Genomic DNA, 24,137 nt, shown 5'->3' with positions numbered 1-24,137 from the left:
TAAAGAGCAAGCGGAACGTGCGCATCTGAAACACGGCTGACTCGAGGCGCTCCATGCCAGCCCCAGCTCGGCTTTCCCAACCTGGCAAGGATGGCGCAAATCATCTTATAAACAGCAACAGAAGGAGCTGTTAAGGACTATATATATTTTTAGTATTTTTTTGGCTAAAAGAAAACCACAAGTTCCATACAGGCTATTAAGAGAAAAGTAAGATGTTTCAAGTGATTGCAAAGCCATAACCCAGAGGTGACCAGCGTGGAGGGGTGGCTACGTGGCAGAGGTACAGCACTGCTCAGGACAGGGACTCCCCAAAGTTTTAAAAGGGAAAAGTGTTCTCCTCAAAGGCATAAGGAGAACATTAATCGTAATGGTCTGGCCCTCTCTAGTATTACTTTAAAAGTCAGATTTTCGGTAGACTTTGCCAAGATAACTCTTGGAAACAGATTAATTTTAACAGTCCCACTTTAATGCATAAGCTTTCTCTCCAGTTCCACCTAATTGGGATAAAACTTCATCTGGGAGGTTTTAATGGTGAAATGGCATCTGACATGGGATGCTTCTGACTAGAGAGAAACAAACTTTCTTTCTTTCCCTTCTCCATTTTTACTACAGAAAGGCTGCCAGGATCCATCCTGACATAAATGCAGCATTTTACATTGCACAGAGAAGGGAGTGACCCAATTAGCCAATTAAAGCCACACATGAACACAATTTCAAGTTCAATACTTCATTTCTTCTGACACCAGAAGGAGGGAACTAAGCAGGTAAACATTTACATCGCATTACCTAAAAAATGTTCCACTACAAGAGCAATATATATCATGCATATTTCTCGTCAGCACGTGCAGAAAGAAAAAAAAAAAAAGAAAAAAAAGTCACACCACTCTTGCAAGGTACATATGCTTACCTAAATCTAGGAGAAAAAAAAAAAAAAGTAAAGGGTTATGATGCCCTGTGAAAATACATTAAAACAAAGCATAAGCTACTTTCAAAAGCCAACACACATTGTAAGCATCTCTTTTATTTATTGTAATATAAAGAAGCATACATCACTCAGTATTTTTAAGTACAACTCAAATTGTACACTAACAAAAAAGATCAATTCAGACATCCATGAACATGTCACAACAGGATTCATTACATTTTGCTCTGCTGGTATTGCACTTGGAATGGTTTTGAAGTAAGGCACAGTAAAAACAAAGTCATTTAGTGCTTCTACAGCAGATGTCTTTTTTTAAACATATGCTACATGACGTAAAAGTACTTCTAGCTTATGTATATACACACACAGGGAAAAAGAAAAAAAGCATGCACTAGAGGATTTAGACTTCAACATATCTTGTTTCATAATATACAAATAAAGTAGTTTAAAGATGTAAACAAATTGCATGCACATAAACTAGAGCAAAATCTTTAATACAGTATCTGAAAGCTATTATGCTTAAATAAAAAAATATAACTTATTAGTACTCAGGTTTATGTGCCATTTTTGTCCTGTAGAGATTAGAAGTTTGGGGCTGGGGGCAGGGAGTTATGGGTGGCCAGGGAGGATTTGCCTGGTTTTGCTATTGTTTTTATTTTTCTGCATTACACATTGGCAGCAGTACATTGGTAAGAAAGACAAATATGGCTTTTGCAAAACAATGTATAATGAAAATATGAGAAAGCACAACTGCATTTGTAGGGTCCAGCATCCTGGTATTTTCCAGTCAAGAACAAAACAAAACAATCAATATGATCTAAGCTTTGAACTGGGAAAGCTATGCATTCCAAAAGACCTTCCTACAGACATTTAAACTCTACAAAAACCAGACACTTTGCCAAGTGTAAACTCTTAAAAACTAAACACAGAAGAATCTGAATGACTCAAGCTTCGCTTTCCACTTCAAATGCTACTGAACAGGTTTCTCCATGTCTGCGATAGCTGAAGTGCTATTACATTGTCTTCAGAATTAACTAGATGCCAGGAGCGGGTTTGCTTATTTTTAAACAAGTACATTAGAAATTAAGTAAATTAACAGTATAATTTTTTGTTTCACTTTGGCATAGGAAACGCCATTTTTCAAATTAAATACAGGACACGTACCACTCTACATTCCAACATACTATGCTGAAAAGGCACATTTGCTGCTGCCTGGGTGGCAAGGGAAGACTTCCTATTTTGCAAAAGGCACGGTGTTTAGTGCAACATTCTTTCCCCATCCCCCAAAGAGTGTTTAGTTAGACCAGATACAGTTCTACACAGCGGCTTCCCAGGAGCTCTCCGTTTTTCTCAGCCACTGCTTTCTTAGCTAGATCCAGACTTGGAAAAGTCACCAATGCCTCTCCACTGGGCTGGCCACTAAAGTTGTAAAGCACGAGGATGGAATCTGTGTGGAGCTGCAATGGTACAAGAAGACAGAAGAAAAAAACCTGTTAAGACCAGAGACCACAGCTGGAATTGCAGTTTTTAATGCTGTGCATCTGGTTCACTCCACTCCTGTGTCTGTGTCAAAAAGATTCTGGATGTGAAAATAGGAAGGAGGAGAAGGGACCAAAGGTTAAAAGCTTTGCTTGGAAAACAGCAGCAGCTCTTATTCTGCTGTTGTGCTGAACAGAATGATGTAGACATAATTCCATGCAAAGATTTTGCTAGAGATGTAATTCAGATTAAAGGTTGACAAGAAAAGAAAGACTTAGATGTTAATAAAGGGTAAATGGAGCAAGAAAGTCCAGGCATTCAGCAAATAATTCTTGTACTATGCGGACTATTGGCCAAGTGACAAAGGCTACGAGGCATGTGAATACTCACATGCAAAGTTTAGAAACATAAAAAAATTATATAGGTGTATGAGAGTTCTCTGTTGGGAGGACGAGCTGAACTTAACACGGGTACACAGTGCAAGACATTGTTCAGTAAAACAAAGTAAAATTTGGCGCAGTCCAACTGAATTTAAGAAACCTTTATTGTATTTTTAAAAAGGCTAAGAAAAAAGCAGGATAGCAAATAAGATTATTTAGTCATTGGAGCTGATTTACTTTACATTTGCCCTCGTGAATTCTTAAATGGCAGCTTCAAAATGCTGAGTTTAAATCAGACATCTCTGTTTGCCCTATGGCACCCCAGCCATTTCTCACAACATGCTGGAGGTCCTTCCAAGCCAAGTTCGGAAGCCCTGTTTGTTGGATTGAAACGGATCTCAGTGAGGTTTCAAACCAAAAGGTTGAAGGATCGAAACCTCAACATACAAGATTAGTTTGTTGGAGAAATCGGTGCCAGATAAAACTAGCTGGAAAACCAACCAGTTGTATGAGCATTAAACCAATTCAAGTTAAGTTTATATGACATACGTCCTCACGATTTTATAAAGGGTTAAGAGTTTCACTTTTTGTAGAATTTGTGTGTGCCTGGTATACTGCAAGAAATATCAAACTTCTCTGTTATTACCAGCAGCAGTTTCTGATCAGCTTTTCAATCAAGCATATGAAAATGAAGCAAGTACATGCCAGAGCTTCACCCACCCAAACATTTAGCAGGCAGTAAAAGTATTCTTGAGATATAAGCAACAGTACACTTTAGAAACCAAAATCATGTATGAAGACAGTTAGTACAGAATTCATATCATTTCTTCTCACAGAATTAAAGTTAGTCAAGAAACAGCATGCAAAAAAAATTCAAAGACAAATAAAACATCACGTCTGAAGCCCAGTTCAGGTTTGGAAGTTATCTTGGTTTATTTCAGAATAACACTGTGCTCAAAGAGAAAGTTGTACACAGTTTGGGTTGAGCCACAAATCTGAGATAAAAGATGGTCTGCTCTTAAGCAGCTCTTTGCTGCTAATCCATATGTAAGTTTAATATGGCAGTTCAGAGTCAGCTGAAAACACACATGGAGCACAGTTAGACCTTGGAGCACAGAGGAGAGCTTTAAAAAGTAGTTTAAATAGCAGTCTTGGTGTAATACCAAGGTAAGGATTTTGAAATTCATGTTATAAGAGTTGCATAGAAAGTTACCAGAGAAGTCTACACATTCTGCAAGCAAGATAATTAAAAGGCTTAAATGAAACCCTTCAGTTTCATTTTAAGACACACTCGTTTTGGGTTCTTATTTTTCTAGATTTATAGCTAGAAATACATTTTCTTTATGTACAGATATATATTTTTTAAAATTAGATTCAAATCCATACAAATCTTTTTTTCTGGGTGTTTTGTTCTAAAAAGAATGGTTATCTGTCTGATACTACTTTGGACTGCTTCGAATTCAGGATGAGCTATTCCATGAATTATTTTCTAGTCAAAGGCTGTTTCCATCTCATGTATAGTAGAACCCTATTGCTAATCTAGTTTTACAGTTAATCTGGGTAAAACAAGAGAGCCAAACAGATTTCCAAGGTCACATGAATATGGAAACACTCAGAATAATAATAGGTATTCTTCTGTACACCACCAGGCCATGCAGCCTCTAATCTATCTTTGCCCTAGCAAATCTAAGAGTATCATAAGAAACCAACTAATTTGAAAACAACTGAGCTGATGGTGATCATGTGAAGGAACTTCTCTCAAGGCACAGTATTTGATCGCCATTTTTTGTATTGAAAGTTTTGTGTGTTGGCTTTTTGTTTTTGTGGGGTTTTGTTGTTTTGTTTTTTTTAAGGAGAAAAAACCCAGAGTAAGTAATCAGTAGCATTTTGAATAGAATACAATAGTATTGGAAAATCACAAACTCCACATAGGTCACAAGAAAGTTTCTTTGAGAATTATGTGTTAGTGCCAAAAACGTGGGGAAGTTTACCATTAATGAGTTTAGTTAGTTGCATTAGAAAGCCACTGTACCAACGAAACTTCTTCTAAAAAAAAGTTTACATCGCATTAGGGAGATCAATAAACAGGAATTAATATCTAGACAGCTATGTGATACAGGAAAGAGAAAGCCAGATGTTTGGGATTTTTTGCACATACATTTGTGTGCGCTTTGTAGCCATAACAGGAAAAAAAAATCATCTACTGCTATACTAAAAATAAAATATTGGACTGAAAGCTTCACATGAGAAGCAAACATTAATAAAGCCTTCTGCAAGTTTAACACACCATCTGAGCAGAAACAGGCAATCACACTACCTCCACCACTGCTATCCCGCCAACTACAGATCACAATTGGCCTATTTCTTTATGTTATTTGATTTTTTAATAGGACAAAAAGCAGAAAGGTTAAAGCAAGGATCCCAACACAAGCTAAGACGGGGGAAAAGCCACAAGCAAATGACTCTGTATCACCAAGCCCTTCTTTCCCTTCCCATTCACCACTGGAGACCCAGCTTCTGCCAGTCGCATCTTACCTTCTTCAGAAGTTACAAAGAGTTACAAACAGACCCATTCTTTCGGTGCTTGTAACACACTCCGTGCTTGATCGCTCAGCTGAATAAGGCCATTGTAGTCATCAGGTGCATACTACAGTACAAGTGTGATATATGATAATCAGCAAGAGAAGGAACAGTTCCGGTACAGCAAGCCAAACAGATGATCATTTGCAACCATATTTAAGAGCATCAGTGATAATAACTGGCAGGAGACAGTGAATTTGACAGATACTATTTTTGTGCAAGATTAAAAGAAAAAATAATGCATTAACTGAATTACCCGTTGTAAAAATAGATTTAAAGTAAATGCATGTGGGGAATGTTCTAAACTGTGTATTTGAACTGTTCCTTATCAAGGAAGGGAAATAGTTCAGACCACGAAGTGCTCTTTTTTCCTTCTATGCATGAGACAGCAGCATCAGGTAACAAAACTCCTAAGTTTGCATAATCATCCTTCCAGTAATGCCTCTCACTGGGACAGCTGAGTGTCTTCCAGCATGCATAGTGAAGTGGGAAGATGAGAAGTAGTGTATGGATCTCATTCAGATCTTCTGTGCAGTCATGGAAATAAACTGCAGCTTCTCTAGAGTAGAGTGATAAAACACTTTAGCTGCATATGATGTTTGCATTACGTAGACGACACACCCCTGTGGCTAAGGAAAAACAATGTCCCGGCGTAAATGCATGAATGCACCAAAAAGATAAAATAGCATTTATGCTAGTATAGTGTATTTCCATATGGGAAAAAGAAAGAAACTATACAGTGTAACTGCATCATGATAGGTTTGTAGTAGAAGAATATTAAAATAAAAATAGTGACTGCACAGTACAGTCACACCAATAAAGGAAAGGAAATGAATGTATCCTGGAAAGGAACTGAGCATACTTGCACATGTTACAAAGACTTACTTACTGGAGTGGCTCCTGTAAGACAAAATGTTTAACATAACCCAAGTTACAGAATATCCTTTCAGTGGCAATAAGTTTCCTATATCTGCCTAAAATGGCTGTTTTGCACCAACATTTTAGAGGATTGCCAAATGCACTATGTAGCCATACTATGCTGCCTTCCTTTGACATTTCTATAATACAAAAAGTCTCCTGCCAGCTTAGGGAGAAAAAGGTATTATTGTTTGGGCACACAGGACATGTTGTACCCATCCAAAGTGAAACTGAAAAGTAAAAAAACAACCATCACAGTAAACACCTTCCACAGAGAACAACAACCAAGAGCCCAGAGAACGTAAAAGAAAAGAACCTTCCAGAATTTTTACTACTCCATTCTAGCCACCTTCACATCTAGACCCATGCCATTAAGTAAAAGCCAAATATAAGAAGTATTTTCTAGATAGTCTCTGCCAGGGCAACCAGACCGTGCAAATATTAGATTTATCAGCTCCCAGACCTGCCCTTGAAACAAGTCTACAAAATGTAAGTTTACTCTTTGGAAGGAATGTCTCAAGATAGTACATACTTTAGATTATCAGTAGATGTACAGTAAGCAAAGGTCTATAGTCTCTTGTGAGGGACAGTGTTTAAAAGGTTACATTTGAAATGCATAAACAATGAGGAAAACAAGAAAACATGAAAAGTGGGGAAACACCCCTGCACAGATATGTCAAAGTTGTCAGAGCTTAGGCCCAGGCCTAAGGAAAGAGGGAAAGAGAGAGAGAGAAAGAGAAAAAAGAAAATCTAAATACCTAGCTATAGAAGCAACTTCTAATCACAGGAAAAATAGGTAAGAGATTGCAGTTAATTAAAACAGAAGTTATGGAACAGTAAATTCCTCAAATTTACAGATTTCAGAAAGTAGTACTGAAAACCAACCTGGGAAATGAAGTGGGGGAATTCTTACTCCCTGTGAACAAAACTGAAACTAGCCTAACTTGCCTGAGGAAGTACATGATCATGAATACTTCTGATTCTGTCTGCATTTCAGAGACCCATAAAAACAAAACAAAAACATCCAACCATGCAGGATAAACAGTGTAAAGCCAAGGGTAAACCTATAAACTCATTGTGCTCAAAATGGAAACACAGTTTTGCTCATTTCACCTACAACGCAGTAGGCCAAATGCCACTTCCATTTAGATTTGAAAAATACCACCTAGTGATTTAACCTTCCAGTATAACCAGTTGCAAGTTCACTGAGCTAGATTCTAGTGGGTTGTTTCCTGTATAAGTGTTATTTAGGCCTGACAGTATAACAGTACTGAGATAATATGAAACTTCATGTTGTATTTTCAAATACCTACCCTTAGCACACAAGTAACTGGTAAAAAGTTACCAAATGCTGCAATAGTTCCCTTTAAATTTAAGGGAAATAAAATTAAATACAGACCTCATGCCACTGTTAGTGTCTCCCCGACCCACCTCTTATCCCACTCTCATATCTCATTCACACCTTCCTTGCTCTCTGAACAGGAACACAGCCTCTTTCCCCAGAGCTGCTGCCTCGTCCCCTCCTCCCTTTGAGCTCATGACTCTTGGGGGCTTGGACTTCCCTTCCAGCCAAAAAGATTCTGTGATTCTTTCTCACCCAGGGACTTCCACTTACTCTCAGTATGTCAACAGTAGCATTAAAATATAGTGGTCTACTGGAATGATGCAGTAGCATTTTTAAGCCATTATTTAATCTAGGGAATACAATCTCTATCAGAGTTTTCCTTCACCTCATCCTACTAAATTGGATACTCTCACAAGCTCATAGATGATGAACAGGGGAGACCTATTTCCTAGAATGACCAAAGGAGAATGCAGAAATAAATTCAGACGATAACGCAATTTCTCTTTCCCCCCCTCAAAGCAGCCATTAAGAAGTCTAGTTTGGTCTAGTAAGGAAGACTGCACAGAATACCATTGTTAAACGAAAAGCTCTATTAGAAAAGTCAGCCTCAGATATTAAGGACATCAAAATATGGTTCTTAGCATCCACTCTGGTGCTCTACTGACTTCCAGTGATCAGAGATGGGAACTAGGACCAAGAAAGACGAAAACTAAATGCAGAACCTAGATATAGGCTAAGGTTTGCATTTAGAACATAACCTAGGAGAAGGAAGCAAACCAGAACCTTTGCAAGTAGTTACTAAATAAGATTCTGGGGTCAAAGATGAGCTCTATGGCAGGCTGCAAGATGGCAGGAAGAATATGCATATATACTGTACAAACCCCCACAAATGACTGGAACGGAGACTACATTGAATAGTGACGAATGCTGCCCCCTGTTCCCTATGTTCTTCTTGTTGTTATCTCCCCTGTGCCAGTGAGGACTTGTATAGCTTAGGACACGGCTGTCAATAATGGCAAAACGATGTTTCCTGAAGGACATGTTGCTTCTTTACAGAATCAGCAGTTTACCTTGCGAGTGTAAGGTAAATACCTTTCTAGGTATTAACATTTGAAACGGCAGATATTTCAACACATATATATTAAATAACACTTATTATAATATTAAATCACATATTACAAAAGACTATAATAATAATAAATGACAGGTGAATATTAAATAACCCTAACTCCTCTCTCCTAAAGGTGACCATTTCTGACCAACAGTTACCTCCAGTATGGCAGCATCTCCCAGACAGACTATCTGCTCAGCTTACTGCAGTGCAAAGCTTTTTAAGATGATAGGAATCAGAGACAGACTGGTTAATAAAGAGGTAGTATACTACACTGCTTGTTCGTGTTTTGTGTTTTTTTTTCTTCAAGCTAGTTTATTTCTTTCAGAAATACCTGCTATGTTGAGGGGAATTACGGGACTGTCCTTGTTCCTTCACAGACTGTGCACAGATTTAAATGGGTCACTAAACAGCAAGACATTGATTTCCATTTTATTTTTGCAATTCCTACAGTGGACATTCAAAGATCAGCCTAAAACAGCAAATGCAAAGCAATCTACGGAAAAAAAAAATCCATTGCTAAAAACAAAATTAAAATTGGAAACTATATTTAGACATGCCCCAACTGTGAAAAAAAACAAGGGGAAATGGAAGATAAAATCCAGTTTCCACCCAGAAAAGAAAACATCATAGGCAGAATGGCCGCTTCAGCATTGCAGCTGCAATTTAGCCTAAACTACTAATAAACTCTAACATAGGACAGTTCCCAAAGGGAAGAAATCCAGCTTTCAGACTTTGGAAAAAGTCTAGATATAGTAAGTCTGAAATGTAGAATCTGGTTTTATAAACAGGTAACTGCAAGATTTGGCACAAGAGTAAGGAGAAATACCCTAAATTTGCCTCGCCAATAAAGTATACCTTAAAAGTGCTGATACGAGCACTAGCAACCACCTGAATGTTTTGTGGAACCGATAGTGAGATATGTAATGCCTGCTCCCAAAAATACAGCTTAAAGATGGTGCAAATTAAGTCTCTTGCTTCAGGCATGGGAGGCAACAGACAGAAACAGCAACCACTAATTTACTAGACCCAGTCTCACAATGTTTTCTCCACACAGGCAACATTTCCAGGTGGAAGATAAATTTAGGAATAAAGCAAAACAAACAGCATACTATATATTCTGAATGCATGGCGTGAGCATACAATAATGACTTAAATACCAGTAAGTGGGAATTCTTCCTCTACCACATCCTTTTCCCGTTCCCTTCCCTCAACAGAAGGTGCTATGCCTAGAACTGGCACACAGATGATGGGGTATCCCTCTCAGACTACGAAGCGTCAGATTTCAAAAGGAAACCATAGGAAATAGAGAATACTTCTTTGTTCAAGCATGCATTTCAGAGAAAAAAACCTAATCCCTAAAAAGTCAGCAACAATGAAGCCTGCTGTCCTGATACAAGAGAGAAATGTTGTTAATGCCCTTGGAATTTAGCCATCCATCCACTTCCCTTCATTTCCTTATTACTGCTTTAAGCACAAGCCACCCTCCTCCCCTCCCAACAATGAGCCTTGAATTCTGTGTCTCTGAAGACTTGGAGGATTAATATACTGCAAAAGCTCTCTCTAGCTGCACATAAAAGGCATCTAAGCCCAGCACAGGTTTAAAGAATAGTATTTATTTTAAGCTTCTCTTACATAAAAGTAGGTACACAAAGAAGTCCCTGCATTTCCATCCTAGCCTTTTTCAGCAACTTCAGGAGACTGTAAATAAGGCGGACATGGTGACTGTGGCCTCTAAATCTTAGCCTTCTCCTAGTTTATTTTTCTACTAGTTCTGAATGAAGCATCCTACTATACTTAGGCACAATTTACCTAAATAGGAAGTCTGCTTCCTAAGAACTAATCCACGCCATATTTTTCAGGCAGACAGGAGTTCACTTTACATTCATGCCAACCTCCAAGAAACCAGGCAGCTACTACTAAATGCATGCTGAATCCTAGCTAAGACAACAGTTGTGAATTAGCTTTTGGTCAGCTGGGATCATGGACACAGTTAAATTGCATCTACTTGTATGTAAACCTAACAGTTCTTGCCAGAATACCAATTCTGTCAATGTTAGCAATAAACAAAGTCATTATCTGGAGACTATAAATATTTCCCCTCGATTCATTTAGTGGCTTAAGAGTAAAATATCCATAGAGGATTTAGCCGGTAAATAAAAGAAAAATACTTTTTAGTGAAAAAATTTGTTCTGATACGCACAAACAACTTCATGTAAATCCATCACCCACCTACTGTACCTGTTCCTTCCTTATTTACTTGATTTCTCTCACTGTTTCTACAATTGTACAGCGTGATGGTCTAACGTAACACTGGGAAGTCTGTTGCTTCCCGTTGCAAAAAAAATTACTATTTTTGCAATATTTCTTCCTCAAACTTTCCCCATAGGATCTGAAATAGGAAGTATTTTTTTTAATTCTAGAATCACATATTTTTCAAAGCACAGCTACATATTTTTCAAATTATAAGGGAAATTTCCTGTAAACATCCATAGATCCCTACTTCAACATAAAGCCCAGAGACCAGCACCTGCTGAGCAGCTGTTCTTTTAGCACCTGTCACAACTACTGCTGTCACCCCACTCTCCTATCTGAATTGTATGGTGGGGTTTGTTCTTGTCGTTGCTGGTTTTTTTAAGTGACCTTTAGTTATGTATCCAGTATATGACTGAAGTCAAATCAATGGCCCTGTTGCATTACAGTACAACTAAAAAGCAGTTTAACATGAATTATGTACTGAATCAGAGTACCAATATTAGCTCTTTTGAAGATTACAGTATCCTACAGTATTTTACAGAAAGGTGATGGAGAAAGTTCCCATTTTCAAGATTTACTATTATAATTCTTCACAAGTTTTTCAAGATTGTTTAATGCAAGATACAGTAAACACATGCAAACTGGAAGGACTTTTCAACAATAAAAACAAGAAAGAAGAACTACAAGAAGAAATCACGCTGATGAACCACTAAACAAGAGGCTAGTGCTGATAAAATTAAATTAAAATTAAAATGCTGATCTGCATATTTTTACATTATTTATTATTAGAAGCACGTACTGATGTTGAGACCAGCTTGTTGAAGCTCATGATAAGCAAAGTCTATCTCTTAAGAGGCAGGTCTGGTATGAAAGGTGCTTTCGCTGAAGTAGTGACATGTGCATACATGCAACATACAGAGCCCATGAAGACCGAAGAAAGAAAATTGAAGAGAATAAAGGAAGAACTTAAAACTTAAAACCTGACCCTTTCAGAGAAGGACATACAAAGACAAAAAATCACCCTCCAATCTCAGCATCTCTGATCTGGTTCCCAGAATACCAACACTGAAGCCCATTGAATACCAACATCAATTAGTTATACAGAGATCGAAACCATGCCCAAACCACTGATGATTATTAGGGGCTCACTTTACAAATGAGCAGAAGCATCGTGCAATAAATCCTTGGGCAGCAGCAGAAAATGAAAAAAAAACAGTGTGAGAAGAGAGAAAAGGGGAGGAGAAAAGAAAAACAAGATTAGCTGTTGCACCAGAGGCATAATATTGTCCCAATACAGTAAATCACCACCTCTTTTTTTTCCCCTAGAGGAATGAGCAAGTGTAAAACTAGCATTACCACACACGGGATTCCAAGAACAATTCAAAATAATTCCTTGGCTCCTTTATAAGATATTGAACCCGATCTCATTTGGACAACATCTTCTAAAGAAATCAAAGAGGTGACCAATTTAATAACAGTAACTGATGATGACAGAAGGTTGCAGCAGAAGAATATAGTTTTCACCTTGTGGCAGAATTTCTATTCATTTGAAACATTTAGTTGTGCAATACAAACACTGTGATCTGCTCTCCAAATGCAGAAATAAGGAAAAGGGCAAATTCAGCACCAGACCCAAAGTCCAGATTCACTAAACTGAAGTTTTAGCGTAAGACAGAGCTACTAGTGACATTGTCACTAACCTGATCCATGCACAGACAGGTTTGGGTCACATTTTTCAACGCTGCCCTTATATTTCTAGCTGAATTTCAATTTAGAAAATAGGCTTCCTCGCTTAACTTTTTAATAGACCCACCATCCGTCCACCAAAAAACCCAGACAGTTGAAAAAAAAAAAAGTAACATTTGAAAAGAAACCACAACAGGTGGAGCACTGTATCTTCCAAATACTCAAAACTTGGAACATATACATTTAAGCATTTGTTCTCAGTTTACATTCATTTACATAGCAGACATCTGGCTCTACAATTAAAGCCTGTTGTCCTTTAAAAATCTTTAACAAAAAAAGAAAACATACCATGCCCGAATATTTCATATTAACTGCATTAAAAAGAATCCGTTCACATCTTATCCTTTAGCAATACCGCTGCTAGACAACTTAAGAGAATTCTGAAGGACAGGCATGCAAAAATTGTCTTCTTTTCACACATATCGTTTGAACAGTAGTTTGAGACCCAGCAAGAGGATTTTAAGTCAGGGCTTCTGAGTAGTACCAAAAGGGCAGATTTGGTATTTGTGTAAGTGCTGTTATCCACAGAACTTAAATACTCACCAGAATATACAATATTCTTTCCTTTTAGCAACATGTGATGACAAAACATGGATATAGATACAATATCCTCTGAGATGAAAGGCAGAAGACATGGAAAGACACATTCCATTAACTCAAATAAGTGCTGCTGGAAAAAAAACGTTTGTACGTGGTGCTTTTTTTTCTAACGTTCCTCAAGAAGACGAGTTTCTATGTGTTTGATCACTGATAGAGCATTGAATCAGTACATACTGACTGAAGTTACCTATAGCACGTAGAATATTTGCTATCAGTATAAAATGGTTTGGAAAATACAGCTTTCCTTTAGGTTGCAACGTAAAGCAGTTTTAATGGGAAATGTTCCTGCCTGTAACCAAAATAATGAGTCCTTGAAAGAGCGTCTGACAGAGGCATCTTGTTTCTCTCCTTTTGCAAGCAAGTCACCACACCTAGGTCACAGTCTTTTGTGCTAGAAATTTGCTCTCAGCAGACTTGAACACTTAAACCTGCAGGCCAAACAGTGCCCCTACCCAGGGCTCCCACCAAAAAGTGGCCAGGATTGAAAGCTTTTGGCAGCCCTCACCTTCCTCTGGCAGCCCCTTCACGGACCCACTCACACCGGAGCTCTGCGCTTCCTCCCTCTTCAAACTCAACCCCTAACCCTAGCCACTAAATCACTGCTTTCAAATTAGGGTACATTTATTATATAAGGAATAAGGCAAATTGTATATTACACTTTGGTCTGCCAGTTAAATATACAACATTGATCTTGCACACTTGTTCAGCCATTTCCAAAAGCACTCACTTGCTCAGTTTGACCCCCACTGATCATTACTCGAAGGTCCAAATACAATATCTGGGAGAGGGACCGCATACTAACCTGGTACCCCTGGAAGAAACTGAGTATCTCCTTCATTCCTGTGTTATATGGCAAGCCCTGCATACGGACTAGCGCTCCAGGCTGTGGCAGAATCGGAGTGTGGGTGGCAGTGGCAGCAGCGGCTACAGCTCCTGGAGGAGCTGCAATATACCCCACCGTGGTAGGGGATACTGGAGGACTGAAAGAGAAAGAGGGGCAAAGTTGTTATGAAAACAAATAATTGGGTTTAGTACTCTGAATATGCAAAGATGAAACTGAAAATTTAAATTTCAGAATAAGCCCCAAAACCACATAAAACCAAGCAGCCCTGATGTGGACTGCTCCGTTGACTTTCTTAATTTCTCTTCAGCATCTAATAATTTATTTTTAGAGAAGGAAGGGAAAGGAAAATAGCTAACATTTGTAGTTGAAGACATAAAGAGTGGCATTTGTTATTTCACAAGGGAGGAGAAAAATAGTAGCTGCAGATGACTTGTTTTAGGATTTTTTAATAAAACCATAAATAAAAAAAAAGGAGGGGGTGTGGAAATCATAGTATGAAAAGCAGGCAAGGGCCCAAATTTGGTATTTTGAACCACCAAACAGTGAGTAAAGTAGCATCTCTGGTCAGGGCTCATCTACCAATTTACCAGATACTCAGACTAGTAAGTGTCACAAGCCTAGGAACTTATCAGTGAAAAAGCTGTTTCCTCATGGACCCAAGTACCAGACTTCAGCGAGTTATGTTGATACCATCTGCGGGAAGGGAAAAGGGGGAGATCTTCTGCTTTGCTTACACATGAGTATTCTTTGGTCTCACTGGTGTAAGAAATCAAGCCTAGCACAAACCTATGAGTCGTCTTTCAGTATGGAAACAGTATTGTAAGTACAAGAACAAACTAAGGGATGAGGGTAGAGGCATGTATTGACACAGCTCCTCATTTGGCCAAGAAATAGAACCGCCTTGATGACATTGCCCCAGTGCCAAAACCACTGTTAAATATTAGACCAACATTATCATGAGATTCAAACAGAACCTACAGAAAAGCGAAACTTCATTACAAGGCCACAGAGAATCAGTTAAAACAGCTACTGCCTCTGCCGATGAACATCAAGTTCCCAGGACTATCTACAGAAGAAGTACAAATTTAAGAGCTGTTCACAGGTGACCACACAGTTGCCTGCTCCACTGCAATGAAACATCAAGAGAAGCAGCTAAGCCTAGGGGTTACCTGGGATAGTAAGCTGTGTAATTCATATAAAGCTGAGCAGCCTGAGCTGGGTAGTAGGTAACAGTTGGAGGAGCAGCCGCGGAAGCCTGGGGAGTCCTGGTGGCTGGCAAGAGGGCTTGTGGCTGGTAAAGCGCTGCTTCTGCTGGGATCACAGCTGCTGTTTGGAAAGCAGCATAAGCTGGTGGAGAGAGACCTAAAAATAAACCAGGACACAGCAACAAAAACCAATCAGAATGGAGATCTCTGCTATAGAAAAGGAATTATTCATCCCAAGGTGATTAATACCATCCGGGCATGATTAATGAACACTTGTGCAAAGACTGCTCTCTAGTCTCTTCCCTGGAGGCCGCTGCTACATCACCATGAATGACAACCGGTACATTCAAAATGAGCAATTCCTAACAGTTCACAACTTCTACAGTTGAGCAGCCCTGTCCATATGCAAATGGGAAGTATGGAACTTCAGAGTTATTCAAAGAAAGCATAAAGCCATGTGCGTAGAGAAAGCAGACGTGCACACCAACACACCCTCTGTTCTTTCTAACAGAAGTTGTACTCTGTGGGACAAAACTACCATAATATTAGCTACACATGGGCATCCACAACTGCCGACCATGAGTCTTTGTGTATAGGCCTCTTGCAACTTCAAAAAGTATTTTTAGGGTATAGCAAATGGAAAAAAGAATACCCCACTAGCTCACTAGTCTGATGCATTTTGATGAACAAATACCTGAACATAAAGCTTAGCTTGGTGTGCAGTCAAATTGATTTTATATACTATATTTGGCAGCTTTTTAATATTTTGCAAATACACATTGTATCTGCTTTGTGATTTGGTAGTGAGACCAATTAGAGACTAATTAGAACAGTAAAGTTCCATTATAGTTCCACAGTAAGGTTCACTGTAATCTTAAATAAAATAAATAGGAAACAAAAATCCATCCAACTTCACCACTCTGGTCTGTTAGCGTATCATCCCAGTGGGTGTTTTCCTTCAAAAATAAGCCCATAGAGTACCTTCTAAATGCTCTAAGGCAAGATAGCAAGAGCACTCATCGGCAGCTAGAATATAGAATTTCTCCCCCTTTTAAAAATCCCTTTAAGTCCAAATAGGTTTCACTACAGGCAAGTCTACCGCAGAGCTCAGAAGAACAGTACACCCATAAAAAGCGAAGTGTGCAACAATTTCACTGGCAAGGCCTTGCTGCCCTCTACTCACCACCAAAAAATACAATAAAAATGCCTCTGATCAATCCCGTTATTGCCCAAAGGGAACAATTCCAATCTCAGCATATATACAGATGGATGATTATTGATTATGGCAAAACCCAAGTCAAAAGGTGAAAGGCCACAAAGCTTCAGCACCTACCACATATCAGCCTTTAGCAGCAGAGAGCAGAAGAATTGGAGACTTACATGGTAACTTACATGGCGGTGGGGATAAGCCACTACGATTTAAAGTGCCACCCATTAAAACAAAGTTCATCTCCTCTCCTGAACACTGGAATACTTCCACATAACGGTCCTTCATCATTTTTTTGTGACATTTTTGAGCCACCATAAAGGCTTTGTCAGCAGATTTCATTTGGATAAAAGCATCACCTGACGGTCGTCCCTAGAGGAAGGGGGGGGAAATAATCATAAGTCAATCTATTATTAAAGCACTCAGAGCACAAAGAGGTGCAGAAAGTACTAAGATCAAACATCTACTGAAAGTCTGTATTCTTCCTCATCTGGCACCAATGACTAATAACAATTATTTTTAGGAGCAGAAAGGCAAGCCTGATGTAACCAGCACACAGTTAACACAACGCTACTTCTGTCTTCTGCAGAAAGAAATAGAGAATAATTTAGCATGGAAACAAACTTTGGAGGCCTCCAATCCAAACACTGTTCAAAGCAGGGCTAACTTTCAAGTTACATCAGGCCACTCAAGGCCTTCTCCACTTGAAATGTGAGCATCTCCAGGGGGAGATTCCACCATCTCTGGGAACCTGTTCAGGTGCTTCACTAATTTCTCATTGTGATTCCCCCCGACACCGCCTCTTTTAACCTATTTTCCTTGGTGCACTTGGAATTTTCCTTGATGCAGTTTATTAACATTGTCTCTTATTCTTTTGCTGTGAAGCTCTAGGAAGAGTCTGGCTTTGCCTTCCCTGTAGCTACTTTTTACGTAGTAGTACAACAGTATAAATCTCCAGACATGCTTTAGTAAAGTCCATAACTACATTAGAAATTGATTTCCAGGTCTGATTTTCTGCAACCTGATGGACATTGCTGTACATATAAAACATAAAAAACTTTAACAAAAAAGCAGAACAAACATAGTAGACTTTTCACATTTGTTTTCTCTAATACCTCAATATTTCTGTGGCTAATGGCGTTTATTTTTAACACAAGACAATAAGGAAAAAATATCCACAATTTTTAATTATCAACTTTCTTTAAAGCCTGAGAAGTCTCTAATCAATTTAAAAGTTAGGAAAACCTAATTTTTTCCACAAACTCAAACATCACTGCTACCATTGAGCAGAAACGCTGAAGCTGACAGAGCAGCTATGCCATCTAGCACGAGACATTTTTGTCTTGTGTATTTCCAGCACTTGATGAAACACAAGGGACTATTTAAGAGAGCCTCCAGGATAAAGCTATCATTAAAAGAACAAGCTTCATCCTCCCTGGTCTTATGCATGCATATATAGGAAGAAAAACAAGTGTGTATGTAAAAGGGGAGGAACAAAAAGACAGGCAAACAGAACAAAGTATTTTTTCAAGGTTATAGAAGACCTAAAGCACAGGCAGGAACAGGTAAGCTACCCTGACTTCTGACCCTGTTGAATAACTGGAAAGTGAGCCCTCCCACGCAAAATAGTGTTACCTGTTGATTAAGGACCATGTGAACTCCATGGGGCTTGATATCACCTGTGGCATCTCCCATAAATTCGAGGATGTCATCAATGCCAGCAGTGTAAGGAAGGCCTCTGAGCCGGACACAGTCACGTATGCTACCCGTGGCAATGGTGTACGGTGGGGGTATGACAGGAATGATGGGAGTTGGGAGAGTGGGAATAAGAGGTGTTGACATATATCGATTAAGTACCTGTTGGCAAAAAAGCACATACATAGAGATTTACGCATCATCTGGCTAAGCACAAATCAAATCTCTCAATACCATTTCAGACATTTAAATAAATCCACTTCCAACATCAGAGAAAAAAAAAAATACCTTCTTAAAACAAATTGAGGACAGTTTCCTGCTGGGCATTTGAAAGTTTAAAACTCAGAAGGGGAGAGGGGAAGTCTAACAAATTTAATTTGCTAGACCCTAATAACAGACCTTTATAATCTCATTATAAAAAAGTTAAAAGCAGATTACAGTTCATTTTAGAATATCCCAAAAAGGAACATCTGAAAACCACATTTGTGCTAGTAAACCAATATTGTCACATACACTTCTTTCTTGCATTAGGGTAAATTAAAACCAGTCATTTTAGAAGAACTGAGACCTGAAATAACTAATAAGTAAAAGCACTAGCTCCAATTAATTCACAAAACCTGATTGGTTAAGTGAGGGTACTTGTTTGTTGTGTTTTTGGGTTTTTTTAGCCTGAGTGCTCATCTCCAAGTACAGGGTTTCGGGGGGTGTGGGGGGGAGGCTTCTCTTAAAAGAGGATAAGAACTATAGGAGACCTTGATCTCAACATTTTGTTTTGACTCATTGTCAAATGACAGAGGAACATAACTTGCTGTTGGGGCCTACTGCTAAACAACATATTTAGTGATGATTATCAGAAATAAAGAAACACATTCCACCGAAAGAGGTGCCAAAAAAGAGGTTACAAAGCTTTAGTTTTGTCAATAATGATTCAGCCTAGGGAGTTTCTCTCAACAGAATCCTTTCTTCAAGAACCTACTTGTAGCACATGTCAGAAATCTCCCTCAGCCATGTACAGAATATTGCAATTACTCTGTATTAACACTAAGTAGATGAGAGCTGGCTTTACCTCTCATAATTACTCAAACAAGCAGCCTGTAATTCCTAAAAAAAAATCACCTCTTGCTCAAGCAGCAAAAAAATTAGGGTGTCACCCTAGAGAGCTGTCATAGAGGAGAAGTAATGACATATTGGTAGAATATAAATTTTATCCAGGTCTCCCTAACAGAAGTGACAGCAAAGACTTGGTCACTGTCACAGAGTGTTTTTGTTCCTTAGAGAATCTAGTCTCATTTCTTCCTGAGGAGGAGGGGGGAAAAAATAAACAAACAAATAAAAAAAAAATCTAACTATGCCATTTCATATAGACTTCACAATACACATATCAGACTCATGACTTTTCTAATCTCCATGTCACAGTACTAAGGGCAAATGGCAGGTTTACAAGTGTGGATATTCCTTCCCTTGCCCCATCCCTTCTATGGAAAAGGCTTCTCATTTCACATAGTTACAACAGTAACTGCATTAAGTTTTTATAGCCAGTGGTTATGCAAAGACCAGATCAAATCTCATAACGGCTCCCTTTAGCATTATCAGTCTAGAAATATTCTGTGTCAGACAGAAAAATGCAATATGTGAAGTTTTTCACAGGCTCAAGTCGCTAGTGCCAAAATAATTGCTTTTACCAGTTTAAGAAGGTGATAATAGGAACGTGTGAAGGATAGGGAAAAAGTGAAAATATATTATCTCAAGAAAACAAATATTTCACTTTCTTTCACCGAAAATCGTCTACATCCTGGTAATTCTTAGTTTCCAACAAAGCAGTTGTAGGAAAAGCTGTTTTAATGCATCCAGATTTGGATTTAATGTTAGAAATTCTGTACAGGGAGATAAGAATTCAAAGACAATGCTGTAGCTTTTCAAGAAGCACTACATCAGCACTATCAATCTAGTGTATTTTTAGAATTATTTATGTGATTTCAGTCAACCTTTAAGTAGAAGAGAAATATCCAGTGATTTTTACTTTACAATATGAGGGATGTTAAAAAAACAAAACTGGCAGTAAAAAAGCAAAAACCAATACTGCACAATTTTCCACGCCAATCAGGAAGCACATATTGCCCTTTCTAGAACTTTCCTTTAATATAATAGACTTTCATGCTTGTCTACAATTTATTTGTGTGCAAGTTTTCAAGGAAATGTTTTAAACTATTAAGTTTTGAGTCCCACAGCAAATAGTTACAACCTGTTGGACTTCCGCTGCGGTGCTCCTGAAGAGTTCAATGTAACGTTTTCCAAGTATTTCTTTGTGCTTTTTAAGTGCATTCTGTGCATATTCTTCACAGGAAAACAACACAAATGCATCTCCTGTGGGCCTGCCATCTGGGTACTTGACAAAGAGAAGTCCCTCTTTCCCTCCTGTGACTGGGCACTCCGGCCCCAGGAACCCCAAGACATCCTCTTGAGTAGCAGTGAAAGGCAGGCCTCTCATCCGGATGATAACTTGATTCTCCTTAGATAAGAACTGGGCCACTTCATTGGAGGTGCCTGGTAGAAAGAGAACAACATATGGTCAGCCAACAACATATGGTCATGATGGTCAGTCAATTCCATAGGACGCAAGAACAGCAAAGCACGAAGGAGCAATATAGGAGGTGAGCAGCTAGCAACAAACCCACAGAAGACCTGAAACACCACTAACTCCCAGGAAACTATTTTGAAGTGAAACTCCCTTACCCTGAAGGTGTTTCATATTTTAATGAAATTGGAACAAAGATGAGATTAGTGTGAACTTATAAAAGGTACACAGATGCTGCCACTGCAAAGGCTCAGCTTCCCCCACAACAGCAAAACCTGCCTGTGAACATCACAGCCCAAATGCTCACAGCTCTATTTCAACCACACGAAACCAGAACTTGACAGGGTCAAGCATTCTTGGAAGGCAAAACAGGAAAAGCTACTTCATTATCCATTTGTGTTCTCAGACAAGGAACAAAGGAAAAAAAAAAATCAGAACTAGAACAACGCTCCTATGACTTAAGTAATTACCCTGAACGCCAGCATCACTTACCTCCTGCAATTTTTAAGAATTCTTCCCCAGTTGCTTTGTAAACCTTAAAGAGAAAAAAAAAAACATCACACATGAAAATGACAACATTCAACTCTAAAACACACGTGCTCTTCCACATGTGAGAGAACTGTATTTTGGTACTTTGAGCAAAACAGAAGTGCGGTTTGTTCTCATTTAAAACTGTATTCTAAAATACTAAGGTTGCTCTTCAAAGATTTGTTTGAAGTCACTACTTTTTACCTCAATGTATCTGCTACCCATGTGATGCTTATGTCTTTCCAGTGCAAGATCTCTCTGTTCAGAATTGACAAACCGAACTAATGCCTCCCCATTTCTTCTTCCTTGAGCATTCAGACAAAGAGCCACACCACCTCTGGAAGGTAAAACCAACAAAAATAACATTAGTTTGAATCTTTAATACATTTAATAAACAATTGTGTAAGAATAGTATAGAAATCAGACTTTGTAACATAGAGTTTACAGACTGAAAAAAAAAATTGCTACTATCCACATTTTTATATCATTTTTAATGTAACACGACAATACCACAGAATCCACTTCAGCGAGATCTTGGATCTCATGCTATTCACCACTTTCTCACTTCCTTGCAGACATAAATTTGCATGCCCTTCCTATCATCTCAGAGATGCAGATTTGAATTTCCTTATACCTCTAAGTAAAAAAAATGTATTTTTTCAGTGTTGAGAATCTGGACTATATATTAAGTGACAGGTATGCTAAATTAAACTCACTCACTCTATATATACACACATATATACACAGAGGTGTACACACATCAGTCATATGAATTTTCTTTTCCAAACAGCACTTGGAGGTTTCTCAATCTGGCCTGTTTAGAAGGCACAGCAGAATACTAAAGAGCTGGCACAAAATTAAAGCTTCTGTTACATCTTGGACTTTGCCTTGATTAACGCAGTAGGACTTTCTCCCTTTAGGTACCCGCAATAAATGAACGTATGTATGTTGCTTTTGAATTGGTAAGTCTCTTTTCTTTTTCACACGCTTCATTCTTTCTTGCACACCTAAGGCTGGTAAACCCGTTCAGTTATCATGACCATGGGGTGGGAAGGGGCACGTATAGGGAAAGACAATAGAAGTGATGACTCCAGTAGAGGGTGTGGGGATGTGTGTTAAACAAATATTACAAGAACTTGCTATTAAAAACAAAGTGACAAAACAAGACAAATTCTTATCAGCTTACTTGGCAATGTTGAGTCCTTTGAAAAATCGAGCAATGTCTTGGTCTGAAGACTGCCATGGCAAACCTCTGGCACGTATTACTGTCTCACTGTCCACTGTTTCAGATTTACTACTGCACAGGAAAAAAAAAAAAGAAAAAAAAGGCAGCCAAAGTAAGCTTTAATCTAGGTTTTCCATTATCTTACCAAATTTCAGTTTGCAACTAATTTAGCTTGCAAATCAGGAGTATACTTGCTGTTGGGACTTCTAATTCCATTACTCATTTCAATAAAGAAAGGAAAGATAACTGGGATAATCCTTTTATACACACAATGCTGAAGATGCACTATGTTGTTACCACATGGCACTTCCTTAAAAATAATAAATAGGCAGACTGGCTCACAGGGAGGTAATAAGGAACTGGCTTAATTTTATTTGAAAGATCTAACAATCCAACATAGATGGTTACAAGGCAATCCTAAATATGAATACATTACTTATGCTTAAGATGTTTTATTCTCCAGTTACTGCAATGTATTTGAAAATGAAGAACCAGTCCGTTTCTTCTCTCCCTAAACTCAATATGCAATACAGCATATTAGACCACTCTTCAGGAGCACCACATAGTTCAGCTGCATAGAGGGTGCACTAGCCATTACCCCTGTTGACTTAGGGAAAGTTCACAAATATTTCTTCACTGCTGGGGAAGATAAGTCGGCCTCACTGCCATGCGAAACAGAAGCTAGAGAACAAAGAGCATTTAACTTGTAGTGACTTTAAAGAGACGGACTAAAGTACAGCATTCAACATAACAGCCACAGTCTGTCTACGCTAGACTACTGCATACACTGTTGCTGTTCTCAGGAACCAACCTACTTTCACAGTGACCGTGGGGAAACATTCACAGGCTTTCCCTGCTCTAGACAAGGCTCATCTTTGGTTGCAAACAATTGTGACAAGGGCACTTACCAAGGACCTGTTTCATACTTGTACTTCACAGTTTCAGGCTCAGTAAATATGTGATCTGCAACAAAACAGGAAGTTTAAATATAACCAAGGTCAGCAGTTACTTAAGAATGACAGTACCACTGCCAATTCTTACAGAAAAGACAGATTTTGGCATTCTGTATAAATAGTTCACTTACTACAATTTTCAGAGAGCATGCTGAAGATGATAGCCACCATGGTTTTCACTTGCCACACGCCAAAGTCCTCCTCTGTTTCATCTGTCCCTAAGCCTAGATCTAAACAGGCGATTATAGAAAATAACAGACTTGCACAATCATTTGTAAACAAGTCAGAAGGCTTTCCTGATATTAACACAGAACTGGTAATCAAATTTACTGGTCTTAGCAGGGCCATGTGACCATTAGACATTTGTTACTCTGCTCATAAACTGGTTAATATTCACTTTAACGGTCAACAGTCTGAAAACTATTGATAGCTTACATCATTTCAGTGTTAACAGTTAAAAAAAAAACCCCAAAACGGAGTAAGTTCCTATCACTTCAAATGTAGCTGAACCACATTCAGCTAGGCCACAACAATCCTCCTAAAATTTAGATGTAGGGTGTTGGGTTTT

At 38.6% G+C, this 24,137-nt stretch overlaps 1 protein-coding gene across 5 annotated transcripts in view; it reads right to left on the bottom strand.

Annotated features, from left to right (window-relative positions):
• Nucleotides 1-1,000: 1,000 nt before the first annotated feature.
• Nucleotides 1,001-24,137, bottom strand: part of ESRP2 (epithelial splicing regulatory protein 2) — a 46,324-nt gene continuing 23,187 nt past the window's right edge. The window contains exons 5-16 of one of the 5 annotated variants that reach the window (XM_054198926.1): nucleotides 23,701-23,799; nucleotides 23,525-23,579; nucleotides 22,578-22,688; nucleotides 21,596-21,728; nucleotides 21,356-21,398; nucleotides 20,531-20,832; nucleotides 18,229-18,450; nucleotides 16,779-16,965; nucleotides 15,351-15,543; nucleotides 14,140-14,317; nucleotides 5,317-5,428; nucleotides 1,001-2,379 (exon numbers count right to left, since the gene is read on the bottom strand). In XM_054198926.1, coding sequence (XP_054054901.1) covers nucleotides 5,339-5,428; nucleotides 14,140-14,317; nucleotides 15,351-15,543; nucleotides 16,779-16,965; nucleotides 18,229-18,450; nucleotides 20,531-20,832; nucleotides 21,356-21,398; nucleotides 21,596-21,728; nucleotides 22,578-22,688; nucleotides 23,525-23,579; nucleotides 23,701-23,799 — 1,613 coding nt within the window. In that variant the 3' untranslated portion in view covers nucleotides 1,001-2,379; nucleotides 5,317-5,338. Of the gene's footprint in view, nucleotides 2,380-5,316; nucleotides 14,318-15,350; nucleotides 15,544-16,766; nucleotides 16,966-18,228; nucleotides 18,451-20,530; nucleotides 20,833-21,355; nucleotides 21,399-21,595; nucleotides 21,729-22,577; nucleotides 22,689-23,524; nucleotides 23,580-23,700; nucleotides 23,800-24,137 lie in introns of those variants that run through there. The other 4 variants (XM_054198924.1, XM_054198927.1, XM_054198922.1 and 1 more) reach the window with 4 other exon arrangements.

Source organism: Rissa tridactyla, chromosome 4 (genome assembly GCF_028500815.1).
Source record: "Rissa tridactyla isolate bRisTri1 chromosome 4, bRisTri1.patW.cur.20221130, whole genome shotgun sequence".
In the NCBI taxonomy this organism is placed as follows: domain Eukaryota; kingdom Metazoa; phylum Chordata; class Aves; order Charadriiformes; family Laridae; genus Rissa; species Rissa tridactyla.
Note: the sequence above shows the minus strand (reverse complement) of the source record. Positions and strands in the feature narration are given on the sequence as shown.